Below are 12,857 nucleotides of genomic sequence, written 5' to 3' on the forward strand. Positions count from 1 at the left end.
GTCAAAACTATGAATGTATATGAGTATATATATATATATGTAATGTATATATATATATATATATATATATATATACACACATACATATATATATATATTTATATACATATATACATATATATATATATATACACAAACATACATACATACATATATATATATATATATATACACATACATACATACATACATACATACATACATACATACATATATATACATATATATATATATATATATATATATATATATACATACATATATATATATATATACACACACACATATACATATATATACACACACACATATACGGTACACATATATATATATATATATATATACACACACACACACACACATTTACTTCCGTTTTTCTTACTAAATTGTTGAGGCTTGAAAAGGTTTAAATATAAAAAAAACATTTAACTTTTAGACTTAGACTTCCTTTATTGTCATTCAAATTTGAACTTTACAGTACAGATAAGAACGAAATGTCGTTGCATTAGCTAGTTGTAGTGCAGGATAATTGTCGGGCTGTTAATAATAATAATAATAATAATAATAATAATAAAAACAGTGCATTTTTATGGAAACACATTTTGGTCTTTAAAGTGCAAAATACCAAAAGTATAACATGTGTATTTTAGGCACAAGTCATAAAAAAAACCTACTTTATTAAAGTAAAAAAAAATGGCTATAAATTTTATACTTTATCAAAATACAGAAATACATTTTTATGGTGTAAACTAGAGATGTCCAATAATGGCATTTTTGCCGATATCGGATATTCCAATATTGTCCAATTCTTGATTACCGATTCCGATTTCAACCGATATCGATATATACAGTCGTGGAATTAACACATTATTATGCCTAATTTTGTTGTGATGCCCCGCTGGATGCATTAAACAATGTAACAAGGTTTTCCAAAATAAATCAACTCTAGTTATGGAAAAAAAATGCCAACATGGCACTGCCATATTTATTATTGAAGTCACAAAGTGCATTCTTTTTTCTTTTTTTTTAACATGCCTCAAAACAGCAGCTTGGAATTTGGAGGGGGGCGGGTAGGGGTAGCGGGGGGTGTATATTGTAGTGTCCCGGAAGAGTTAGTGCTGCAAGGGGTTCTGGGTATTTGTTCTGTTGTGTTTATGTTGTGTTACGGTGCGGATGTTCTCCCGAAATGTGTTTGTCATTCTTGTTTGGTGTGGGTTCACAGTGTGGCGCATATTTTTAACAGTGTTCAAGTTGTTTATACGGCCACCCTCAGTGTGACCTGTATGGCTGTTGACCAAGTATGCCTTGCATTCACTTGTGTGTGTGAAAAGCCGTAGATATTGTGTGATTGGGCCGGCACGCAAATGCAGTGCCTTTAAGGTTTATTGGCGCTCTGTACTTCTCCCTACGTCCGTGTACCGCTCCGTAAACAGCGGCGTTTTAAAAAGACATACATTTCAATTTTTTAAACAGATACCGATAATTTCCGATATTCCATTTTAAAGCATTTATCGGCCGACAATATCGGCAGTCTGATATTATCGGACATCTCTAGAGTAAACCGTCAATGTGAAAACGTTTGGTTTGAGCGTGTAGGACTTACGTGCGTGGGCCAGACTGAGGGCCCAAAGCCTGAGATAGGAAGCCGTATTGGAGATGCAACCCAGGCAGTATTCGATGGTGTGTATGGCCTGGTGCACGGCCATGTCTGCAAAGTTAAACTGAGGGACAAGAGGTGCATGTCAGTGGGAAACAGAAACATCCCTTAAAGCCCTTTTCTCGATCAGACACCAGCCCTTAAATTTAAGACCTGAAATGATGGCAAACCTGTAAGCTTGAAGCGCTACCCTGCATCATCCTACACCAACACACAGCCGCTAACATGTCAACACAAAGCCAGAGCGACAACACGAGGGGTGGGGGGGGGGGCGGCGACACATGCACAGACTAAAGAGATGTTAGCGTTTCAGGTCCTACCTCTTCCTCCTCACGGGCCTTGAAAGCAGACGACAGAAGGCAACGCTTAATTATACACACACACAAACACACACACGTGCATGTCAGAACACAAGGTAGTCATGACAGAAAGGAGGTTACACAGTAAAAAAAAAAGGGGGAAGATTCAAGAAGAGTGAGTGGGCGGCCGAGAGTGGAGTCGGCTCTCTTGGTTGCTTTGTTGGGTCTGCTCTTGTCTCTGGCCATGCTCCCTCCACCCCAGCAGAGGCCACCACAGTGTATGTTTCTTTCACTTTTTATTAATAGCTGTATGTAGAAGTGCCTGGTTGCATCAGCTCTGCTCTTTTAATGTCTTTAATGTCCTTTGTGTTGTTTGATGTTTCCCTCTTACATGATGTGTGCTATGGGTATGAGTGTTTTTTTCCCTTGGCCTCAGTCTGGACCCCCTCTCCAGGGGCCCAGGCTTAGACCGATTTAAAAAAAATAAAATAAAAATACATTCTTCATGCCTTTCAGAATGATTGAACGATTAAAAAAAAAAAAAGGTGCAGTTCCCCTTTAAGTTACACTGTAAAGATGGCAAAGAGGTTACGTATTAGTGATGGGTTGATGAGGCGTCATGAAGCGTTTCGACACATTGCAAAACTGTATTGATACTGTGTCGATACTGTGTCACTAAATACTGACATCTGCTGGACATTAAAAATCCCTATGGACCGACTCAACTGACACTGATTTTATGACCTAGTACAGTGGTTCTCAAATGGGGGTACTTGAAGGTATGCCAAGGGGTACATGAGATTTTTTTTAAATATTCTAAAAATAGCAACAATTCAAAAATCCTTTATAAATATATTTATTGAATAATACTTCAACAAAATATGAATGTAAGTTCATAAACTCAGTGAAGCACAAGCTCAGGTTTGTCACTAAAATGTCTGTCAAAAAGAAGTGTGAAAAGAAATGCAACAATGCAATATTCAGTGTTGACAGCTAGATTTTTTGTGGACATGTTCCATAAATATTGATGTTAAAGATTTTTTTTTTTTGTGAAGAAATGTTTAGAATTAAGTTCATGAATCCAGATGGATCTCTATTACAATCCCCAAAGAGGGCACTTTAAGTTGATTACTTCTATGTGTAGAAATCTTTATTTATAATTGAATCACTTGTTTATTTTTCAACAAGTTTTTAGTTATTTGTATATCTTTTTTTCCAAATAGTTCAAGAAAGACCACTACAAATGAGCAATATTTTGCACTGTTATACAATTTAATAAATCAGAAACTGATAACATAGTGCTGTATTTTACTTCATCTTTTTTTTTTTCAACCAAAAATGCTTTGCTCTGATTAGGGGGTACTTGAATTAAAAAAAAATTCACAGGGGATACATTGCTGAAAAAAGGTTGAGAACCACTGACCTAGTATATACAATAATATAAACCAAGTCATTGTATTTCATTTAGGATGATTTCATAACTTAATTTAAATAAAAATATATTTTTTGTCTTTTTTAGATACAGTCAATAAATAATGTGAACATGTATCATAACATGGAAATCTAAGAGAACATGTTGTGAATGAGGAGGCTTGTGGACCTGGAAATTATTTATTTATTTATTTTTACACATTTTTATTTAAAAAAAACAACAGTTTTTCCAACGTATTCAATTTTAGACGCTTTCTTTTCTTAGTTATTATTTCTCCGGCTGTAGAAAAGACCCGCTCACGGGGCACAGAGGAGGCGTCAGTGCGACACAGTTCGCGTATCGGTCACGTGAGCAAAACAGCTCATGATCGGTCACGTGACTTTCTAAAAGCGGTACGCGCACCGACACAGGGTTTTGCTCTATGAGCTCGACGCATGCGTCGATGCATCGGTGTTGCCGGACCCATCACTAGTACGTATGTATTCATTATTTCCCATGATGGGGGTTGTCTTGTGTTGTGCTTTAGAGAAACTTGTTTTTATTGAGAGCCACGTCGCAATTATGGCTGCTCGCGGAGGGTCGCTTGTAATAGTGAATCTATATGAATTTAAAGGCCTACTGAAATGCGATTTTCTTATTTAAACGGGGATAGCAGGTCCATTCTATGTGTCATACTTGATCATTCCGCGATATTGCCATATTTTTGCTGAAAGGATTTAGTAGAGAACATCGACGATAAAGTTCGCAACTTTTGGTCGCTGATAAAAAAGCCTTGCCTGTACCGGAAGTAGCAGACGAGTAGCGTGACGTCACAGGTTGTGGAGCTCCTCACATCTGCACATTGTTTACAATCATGGCCACCAGCAGCGAGAGCAATTCAGACAGAGAAAGCGACGATTTCCCCATTAATTTGAGCAAGGATGAAAGATTTGTGGATGAGGAAAGTGAGAGTGAAGGACTAGAGGGCAGTGGGAGCGATTCAGATAGGGAAGATGCTGTGAGAGGCGGGTGGGACCTGATATTCAGCTGGGAATGACTAAAACAGTAAATAAACACAAGACATATATATACTCTATTAGCCACAACACAACCAGGCTTATATTTAATATGCCACAAATTAATCCCGCATAACAAACACCTCCCCCCCTCCCGTCCATATAACCCGCCAATACAACTCAAACACCTGCACAACACACTCAATCCCACAGCCCAAAGTACCGTTCACCTCCCCAAAGTTCATACAGCACATATATTTCCCCAAAGTCCCCAAAGTTACGTACGTGACATGTACATAGCGGCAAGCACGTACGGGCAAGGGATCAAATGTTTGGAAGCCGCAGCTGCATGCGAACTCACGGTACCGAGTCTGCGTATCCAACTCAAAGTCCTCCTGGTAAGAGTCTCTGTTGTCCCAGTTCTCCACAGGCCAATGGTAAAGCTTGACTGTCATCTTCCGGGAATGTAAACAATGACACACCGGCTGTGTTATCCGGCACAACAGTCAAGGGGTGCATTCTCCGGCGGGGGTGCGTTATCCAGCACAACACCTGCCGCAATACACCGCTTCCCACCTACAGCTTTCTTCTTTGCTGTCTCCATTGTTCATTGAACAAATTGCAAAAGATTCACCAACAGAGATGTCCAGAATACTGTGGAATCTTGCGATGAAAAGAGACGACTTAATAGCTGGCCACCATGCTGTCCCAAAATGTCCTCCACAATCCGTGACGTCACGCGCAGGCGTCATCATACCGAGACGTTTTCAGCAGGATATTTCGCGCGAAATTTAAAATTGAACTTTAGTAAGCTAACCCGGCCGTATTGGCATGTGTTGCAATGTTAAGATTTCATCATTGATATATAAACTATCAGACTGCGTGGTCGGTAGTAGTGGGTTTCAGTAGGCCTTTAAACGTATAAAAGCCTCAATACACAATTTGCATATGCAAATGATTTTGTTTTACCAATTGATGGATAACTTGCTTTGAGTCAAGCAGATATTAGAGTACCATAAATTCCGGACTATAAGCCGCTACCTTTTTTCCTGCACTTTGAACTCTGTGGCTTATAAGACGGAGCAGCTAATTTATGGACAAAAAAATGTTTTCCCTAAAATTGTTTGGGTGAGGCTTACATCCCGGTGCGCTCTATAGTCCGGAAAATACGGTATTTATTTTGTATTAAAAAAAATGCTTGTTGCATGATCAGATAATATTTAAATGTAGAACTTTTGCTGTTTTGTGAAATAATTTTTTTTTTTTGTCAAAAATTGAAACAACAAATACATTTAGCCTTTCACAGGCCACATTAATGATATGGCAGCTCATATAAAATGACGTGGCGGTCCACATTGAATGACGTACCTGGCCACAGAGTATTAATAACAATGATGATGAATTACATTTATATAGCGCTTTTCGAGACACTCAAAGCGCTTCACGGTGAGAACGCCATACTCACACGTTGTGGTGGTAAGCTACGTTTGTGGTCAGACTGATGGCAACCTGGCTTCCAGTTTGTGTTTCTGGCCTCTCCAACCACCACCAAACATTTAAAACAAAAAACAAGCAAACACACCACAACACCAAACCACCACCAAACTGAATTCGTACCAAGAACCCTCAAGTTTTTGTACAGCCAGAATGACGTGCGGGCCCATTTCACGAGGCGGTCCATGAAGAATGACGTGGCTAGCCACATTAAATGACATGCCGACCCACATTAAGACGTGCCGACCCACAATAATACTGTGGCCCAAATTAAACGATGTGGCGGCCCATATTAAACGATGTGGCCCCCGGGCTGTGAGTTTGACAGCAGTGGTCCCCAACCTTTTTGTAGCTGCAGACCGGTCAACGCTTGAAAATTTGTCCCACGGACCGAGGGGGGGTTTAATGGTATTTTGTTTTTGTTTTTTGTCATAAAGAAATACAATCATGTGTGCTTACGGACTGTATCCCTGCAGACTGTATTGATCTATATTGATATATAATGTATATATTGTGTTTTTTATGTTGACTTAATAAATAAAAAAAAATGGAAAAAAATTAATTAATTTATTTATTTATTTTATTTCTTGTGCGGCCCGGTACCAATCGGTCCGCGGACCGGTACTGGGCCACGGACCGGTGGTTGGGGACCACTGCCTTAAAGGTTCCAATGTGCAGTATTTGAAGGTTCTTATGTTACACTGTCGCAAGCGAGGGAAACATAAGAACCTTCATTCATAAAATATGCTTTTGTTGGCCTCAAAGCCACAGTGGAATGAGGTTTCTGTTTCCGAATAAACTATTAAAGGGGAACATTATCACCAGACCTATGTAAGCGTCAATATATACCTTGATGTTGCAGAAAAAAGACCATATATTTTTTTAACCGATTTCCGAACTCTAAATGGGTGAATTTTGGCGAATTAAACGCCTTTCTAATATTCGCTCTCGGAGCGATGACGTCACATCGGGAAGCAATCCGTCATTTTCTCAAACACCGAGTCAAATCAGCTCTGTTATTTTCCGTTTTTTTCGACTGTTTTCCGTACCTTGGAGACATCATGCCTCGTCTGTGTGTTGTCGGAGGGTGTAACAACACGAACAGGGACGGATTCAAGTTGCACCAGTGGCCCAAAGATGCGAAAGTGGCAAGAAATTGGACGTTTGTTCCGCACACTTTACCGACGAAAGCTATGCTACGACAGAGATGGCAAGAATGTGTGGATATCCTGCGACACTCAAAGCAGATGCATTTCCAACGATAAAGTCAAAGAAATCTGCCGCCAGACGCCCATTGAATCTGCCGGAGTGTGTGAGCAATTCAGGGACAAAGAACCTCGGTAGCACGGCAAGCAATGGCGGCAGTTTGTTCCCGCAGACGAGCGAGCTAAACCCCCTATCGACCCTAGCTTCCCTGGCCTGCTGACATCAACTCCAAAACTGGACAGATCAGCTTTCAGGAAAAGAGAGCAGATGAGGGTATGTCTCCAGAATATATTAATTGATGAAAATTGGGCTGTCTGCACTGTCAAAGTGCATGTTGTTGCCAAATGTATTTCATATGCTGTAAACCTAGTTCATAGTTGTTAGTTTGCTTTAATGCCAAACAAACACATACCAATCATTGGTTAGAAGGCGATCGCCGAATTCGTCCTCGCTTTCTCCCGTGTCGCTGGCTGTCGTGTCGTTTTCGCTTGCATACGGTTCAAACCGATATGGCTCAATAGCTTCAGTTTCTTCTTCAATTTCGTTTTCGCTACCTGCCTCCACACTACAACCATCCGTTTCAATACATTCGTAATCTGTTGAATCGCTTAAGCCGCTGAAATCCGAGTCTGAATCCGAGCTAATGTCGCTATAGCTTGCTGTTCTTTCCGCCATGTTTGTTTGTGTTGGCTTCACTATGTGACGTCACAGGAAAATGGACGGGTGTTTATAACGATGGTTAAAATCAGGCACTTTGAAGCTTTTTTTAGGGATATTGCGTGATGGGTAAAATTTTGAAAAACACTTCGAAAAATATAATAAGCCACTGGGAACTGATTTTTAATGGTTTTAACCATTCTGAAATTGTGATAATGTTCCCCTTTAAAACCTCAATGACAAGACACCGACACGTCCATTTCACCTCAGGCTCGTCCTCGGAGTGTTGTGACAGCTGGTCGTGCTGGATGATCTCCGCCTCGTCATCGGTGGGCCCGTTGCCCACCCTGATGCCGCCAAAGTTCTGCATTCCCTGTCGTGCAAAACGCAGCACTTAGGAAGGACAAAGAGTTATGAAGATGCGAGTCTTAGCGCAGCTTACGAGGTTTTTGCGCCTCAGATACTGTCGCCGCAGGACCAACGTTTTGACGATTAACATGCAGGGAACGCACGCCAAGGCGATGATCACCAGGAGGCACTGCAGGGCTTGCTGCAGATTTCAAAACAAGTAGACAATTAGCTTCTTGTACTTAAGGGGTATAAAAAAACAAAACAGGATTACTTAAACCGACCTGTCCAGGATAGAGAGGTTTGACGGTGGGGTCGCTGTAGTTGAAGAGGAACATGTTGATGAAGGCGATGAGAAGACTCGGAGCGTCACGGGACGTCCGGGCGTCGTATGACAGCCACTTGTAGAAGACGAGCAGCACTAGGTAGCCGAAGAGGCTGGCCATAAAGACGATCTCAGGGATGAACCCCAGGTAGATGTTCAAGGGCTTATCGAAGTACCTGAGGAGAGAGTCTGTCAGTGAGAAGAAAAAAGAAGGCACTAAGAGATGCTCACTGGTGGTTGAAGAGACTGAGGGTGACTCCAAAGAGCATGTGGATGACTCCCAGGATGACGGACATCTTCATTTTGAAGGAGTTGAGGAATGTCAGCTTGTTTTTCGCAATATTCCAGATCTGACGGACAAGGACAGTGAGTGTTTAGGGTCATTTAGAAATACACTTTATGAACAAGCCTTGAGATACACTTTCTGATCAATTAACAAATCAGAGGTTGCAATAAAGCCCTTATTAGTTAACCCCGGAATCGCAAAAGTTCCCATATTAGGCTATGTTCTAACTAGGGCTGCAACTAACGATTATTTTGATCGTCGATTAGTCAACGATGATCTTAACGATTAGTCGACTAATCAGATAAAGCGTACACATATTTAATGGCTAAAATTTTTCCACGCACTACTAAATGCAGCTTAAGTTATTTTAGGCATGTGCTTACTAACAACAAATATGACTAATTCATTCATAAATATTAGGGATGTCCGATAATGGCTTTTTTGCCGATATACGATATTCCGATATTGTCCAACTCTTAATTACTGATACCGATATCAACCGATACCGATATATACAGTCGTGGAATTAACACATTATTATGCCTAATTTGGACAACCAGGTATGGTAAAGATAAGGTCCTTTTTTTAAAAATTTATAAAATAAAATAAATACATTTAAAACATTTTCTTGAATAAAAAAGAAAGTAAAACAATATAAAAACAGTTACATAGAAACTAGTAATTAATGAAAATTAGTAAAATGAACTATTAAAGGTTAGTACTATTAGTGGACCAATCATGTGTGCTTACGGACTGTATCCCTTGCAGACTGTATTGATATATATTGATATATAATGTAGGAACCAGAATATTAATAACAGAAAGAAACAACCCTTTTGTGTGAATCAGTGTGAATCAGTGTAAATGGGGGAGGGAGGTTTTTTGGGTTGGTGCACTAATTGTAAGTGTATCTTGTATTTGTTATGTTGATTTAATAAAAAAAACAAATAATAAAATAAAAATTAAAAAAACATACCGATAATAAAAAAAAACAATACCGATAATTTCCGATATTACATTTTAAAGCATTTATCGGACGATAATATCGGCAGGCCAATATTATCAAACATCTCTAATAAATATGTATTTATACTGTAACTATCCTGCTCAATCAGCTGTTACAAACATTTAAATGACTAATAAAATGTCAATTTAAAAGAAAGGAAAGGAAAAGTGTTAAATAGCAGCAATGAAAACAAAACACAAAATCTCACTTCCTCAAAAAGAAAAGCATTTTGTGATGTTTAAAAAGCTGCACACTGATATATTGACTATTGGCAGTTTTAGAACTCTAATAGACTCAATGTGTAGAATGTTATATTTGATTAATTATTAAAATGTTGGCTATTATGTTTAATCTTGTTTAATCATATGATACCTCTGCATTGGTGCCTGTCAGTCTCTCTAAAGTTAAAGTTCCAATCTCTGCATTTGACCCATCACCATTGATCACCCCCTGGGAGGTGAGGGGAGTAGTGGGCAGCAGCGGTGGCCGCGCCCGGGAATAATTTTTGGTGATTTAACCCCCAATTCCAACCCTTGATGCTGAGTGCCAAGCAGGGAGTTCATAGGTCCCATTTTTATAGTCTTTCGTATGACTCGGCCGGGGTTTGAACTCACAACCTACCGATCTCAGGGCGGACACTCTAACCAATAGGCCACTGAGTAGGTGTGCGTGTGTGCACGCGCGCTGCTCGGGTTTGTTAAAGTGCCTTATTTTACGACATTGCAAATTGACGCTGCTTTCAAACGTACTTGAATTGATGTAGACAAAGTTTAGCTGGCTTACGCTAAAATAAGTTATTTTTCACACAACTTCGTCTCACTCTTGTTAGCTAGTATATATCTGTATCATGAATCAATTTAAGTGGACCCCGACTTAAACAAGTTGAAAAACTTATCCGGGTGTTACCATTTAGTGGTCAATTGTACGGAATATGTACTTTACTGTGCAACCTACTAATAAAAGTCTCAATCAATCAATCAATGGCTAGCAAGGTAGAAGCTAACAATCTTACCGAGATTGAATTGTGGCCAAGCACGGACTGAATTTCTAATTCGTGTCAACGGGCGGGCTTATTTGAGATACGAGTGTTTGGAGCTATGAGCTCGGTTGTGGAACCAATCGAGCTTGTAAGTTGAGGTACCATTGTATATGTAAAAAGTGCACAAGGGCACATAAACACAGCTCATTAGTAGGGCTGGGCGATATATCGATATACTCGATATATCGCGGGTTTGTCTCTGTGCGATATAGAAAATGACTATATCGTGATATTCGAGTATACGTTCTCACGCAGTTGCTTTTAGCTGCAGGCATTACACTACATGCTCTTTCTTGTCTCTCCTTCTCACAGAGACTTAAAACAAGCACACCTTCTTACACACGTCACGTGTGCAACGTCACACGCTCCCACGAAGCAGAGAGGTAGCGACATGGTAACATTAGCTGTGATGCTAACGGTGTGGTGCGAGTGGTAATACGAGAGAGAGAAGGTGCTAATCTGGTAACAAATGGAGGAAGAATTAATTCCCAAGAAAAACAGCACGGGGTCCATCGTCTGGCGGTGGTTTGGCTTCAAGCGGGAATATGTTCAACAAGTATGCGGCAAAAGCGTTGCTACAAAAAGTAGCAGCACCGCTAATATGTAGCATCATTTGAAAAGTCACCCGCTGGAGAATGAAGAGTGCTTCAAACTCTGCATGTCAACATCTCCGTTCAGTGCCACACCAACAAATTGCCGAAGCAACTGTTTCCACATCAACACCGTAGGACAGTGGTTCTCAAATGGGGGTACGTGTACCCCTGGGGGTACTTGAAGGTATGCCAAGGGGTACGTGAGATTTTTTTTTTATATTCTAAAAATAGCAACAATTCAAAAATCCTTTGTAAATATAAATAAAAACCTATCTTTTTTTCCAAATAGTTCAAGAAAGACCACTGCAAATGAGCAATATTTTTGCACGGTTATACAATTTGATAAATCATAAACTGTTGACATAGTGCTGTATTTTACTTCTTTATCTCTTTTTTTCCAACCAAAAATGCTTTGCTCTGATTAGGGGGTACTTGAATTTAAAAAAAATTCACAGGGGGTACATCACTGAAAAACGGTTGAGAACCACTGCCGTAGGACATATACTATTTGATATGCAGCTCATTTTTATGTGACACTTATTGAAATATCTTGTGTGACATCATGCACAAAAGTGCACTTTATTTGTTTTAAACTATTGTAGTGGCGTTCTGTACAAAAAGTGCACTTTAATTTTGTGTTGTTTTGATATGTCATCTTAGTGACATCATGCACAAAAGTGCACTAATAGCTTGTTTTAAAATGTCTCTGACAATCTTGCACTTTCTGTTTTGAAATGACATGAATGTTTGTGCCACTGCTTAAGAACTGTTTAGGTCAATTGACTTAGTTGTGATTTCCCTCTCTGCATGAAAGTTTCAAATGAGCATATATTAATGGAGTATAAACAAGAATGTTTTAAAGGGGAACATTATCACAATTTCAGAAGGGTTAAAACCATTAAAAATCAGTTCCCAGTGGCTTATTATATTTTTCAAAGTTTTTTTCAAAATTTTACCTATCACGCAATATCCCTAAAAAAAGCTTCAAAGTGCCTGATTTTAACCATCGTTATAAACACCCGTCCATTTTCCTGTGACGTCACATAGTGAAGCCAACACAAACAAACATGGCGGAAAGAACAGCAAGGTATAGCGACATTAGCTCGGATTCAGACTCGGATTTCAGCGGCTTAAGCGATTCAACAGATTACGAATGTATTGAAACGGATGGTTGTAGTGTAGAGGTAGGTAGCGAAAACGAAATTGAAGAAGAAACTGAAGCTATTGAGCCATATCGGTTTGAACCGTGTGCAAGCAAAACCGACGAAAACGACACGACAGCCAGCGACACGGAAGAAAGTGAGGACGAATTCGGCGATCGCCTTCTAACCAACGATTGGTATGTGTTTGTTTGGCATTAAAGGAAACTAACTAGGTTTACAGCATATGAAATACATTTGGCAACAACATGCACTTTGAGAGTGCAGACAGCCCAATTTTCATCAATTAATATATTCTAGAGACATACCCTCATCCGCTCTCTTTTCCTGAAAGCTGATCTGTCCAGTTTTGGAGTTGAT

At 39.6% G+C, this 12,857-nt stretch overlaps 1 protein-coding gene across 3 annotated transcripts in view; it reads right to left on the reverse strand.

Moving 5' to 3' along the window:
• atp6v0a1a (ATPase H+ transporting V0 subunit a1a) overlaps positions 1–12,857 on the reverse strand; it is a 38,451-nt gene that overhangs the window by 3,248 nt on the left and 22,346 nt on the right. The window contains exons 15-20 of one of the 3 annotated variants that reach the window (XM_061981974.2): positions 8,645–8,763; positions 8,373–8,589; positions 8,183–8,290; positions 8,006–8,113; positions 1,978–1,995; positions 1,604–1,721 (exon numbers count right to left, since the gene is read on the reverse strand). In XM_061981974.2, coding sequence (XP_061837958.1) covers positions 1,604–1,721; positions 1,978–1,995; positions 8,006–8,113; positions 8,183–8,290; positions 8,373–8,589; positions 8,645–8,763 — 688 coding nt within the window. Of the gene's footprint in view, positions 1–1,603; positions 1,722–1,977; positions 2,023–8,005; positions 8,114–8,182; positions 8,291–8,372; positions 8,590–8,644; positions 8,764–12,857 lie in introns of all 3 variants that reach the window. The other 2 variants (XM_061981973.2, XM_061981975.2) reach the window with 2 other exon arrangements.

This window comes from Nerophis lumbriciformis, linkage group LG24 (assembly GCF_033978685.3).
Source record: "Nerophis lumbriciformis linkage group LG24, RoL_Nlum_v2.1, whole genome shotgun sequence".
NCBI classification, from domain to species: Eukaryota; Metazoa; Chordata; class Actinopteri; order Syngnathiformes; family Syngnathidae; genus Nerophis; species Nerophis lumbriciformis.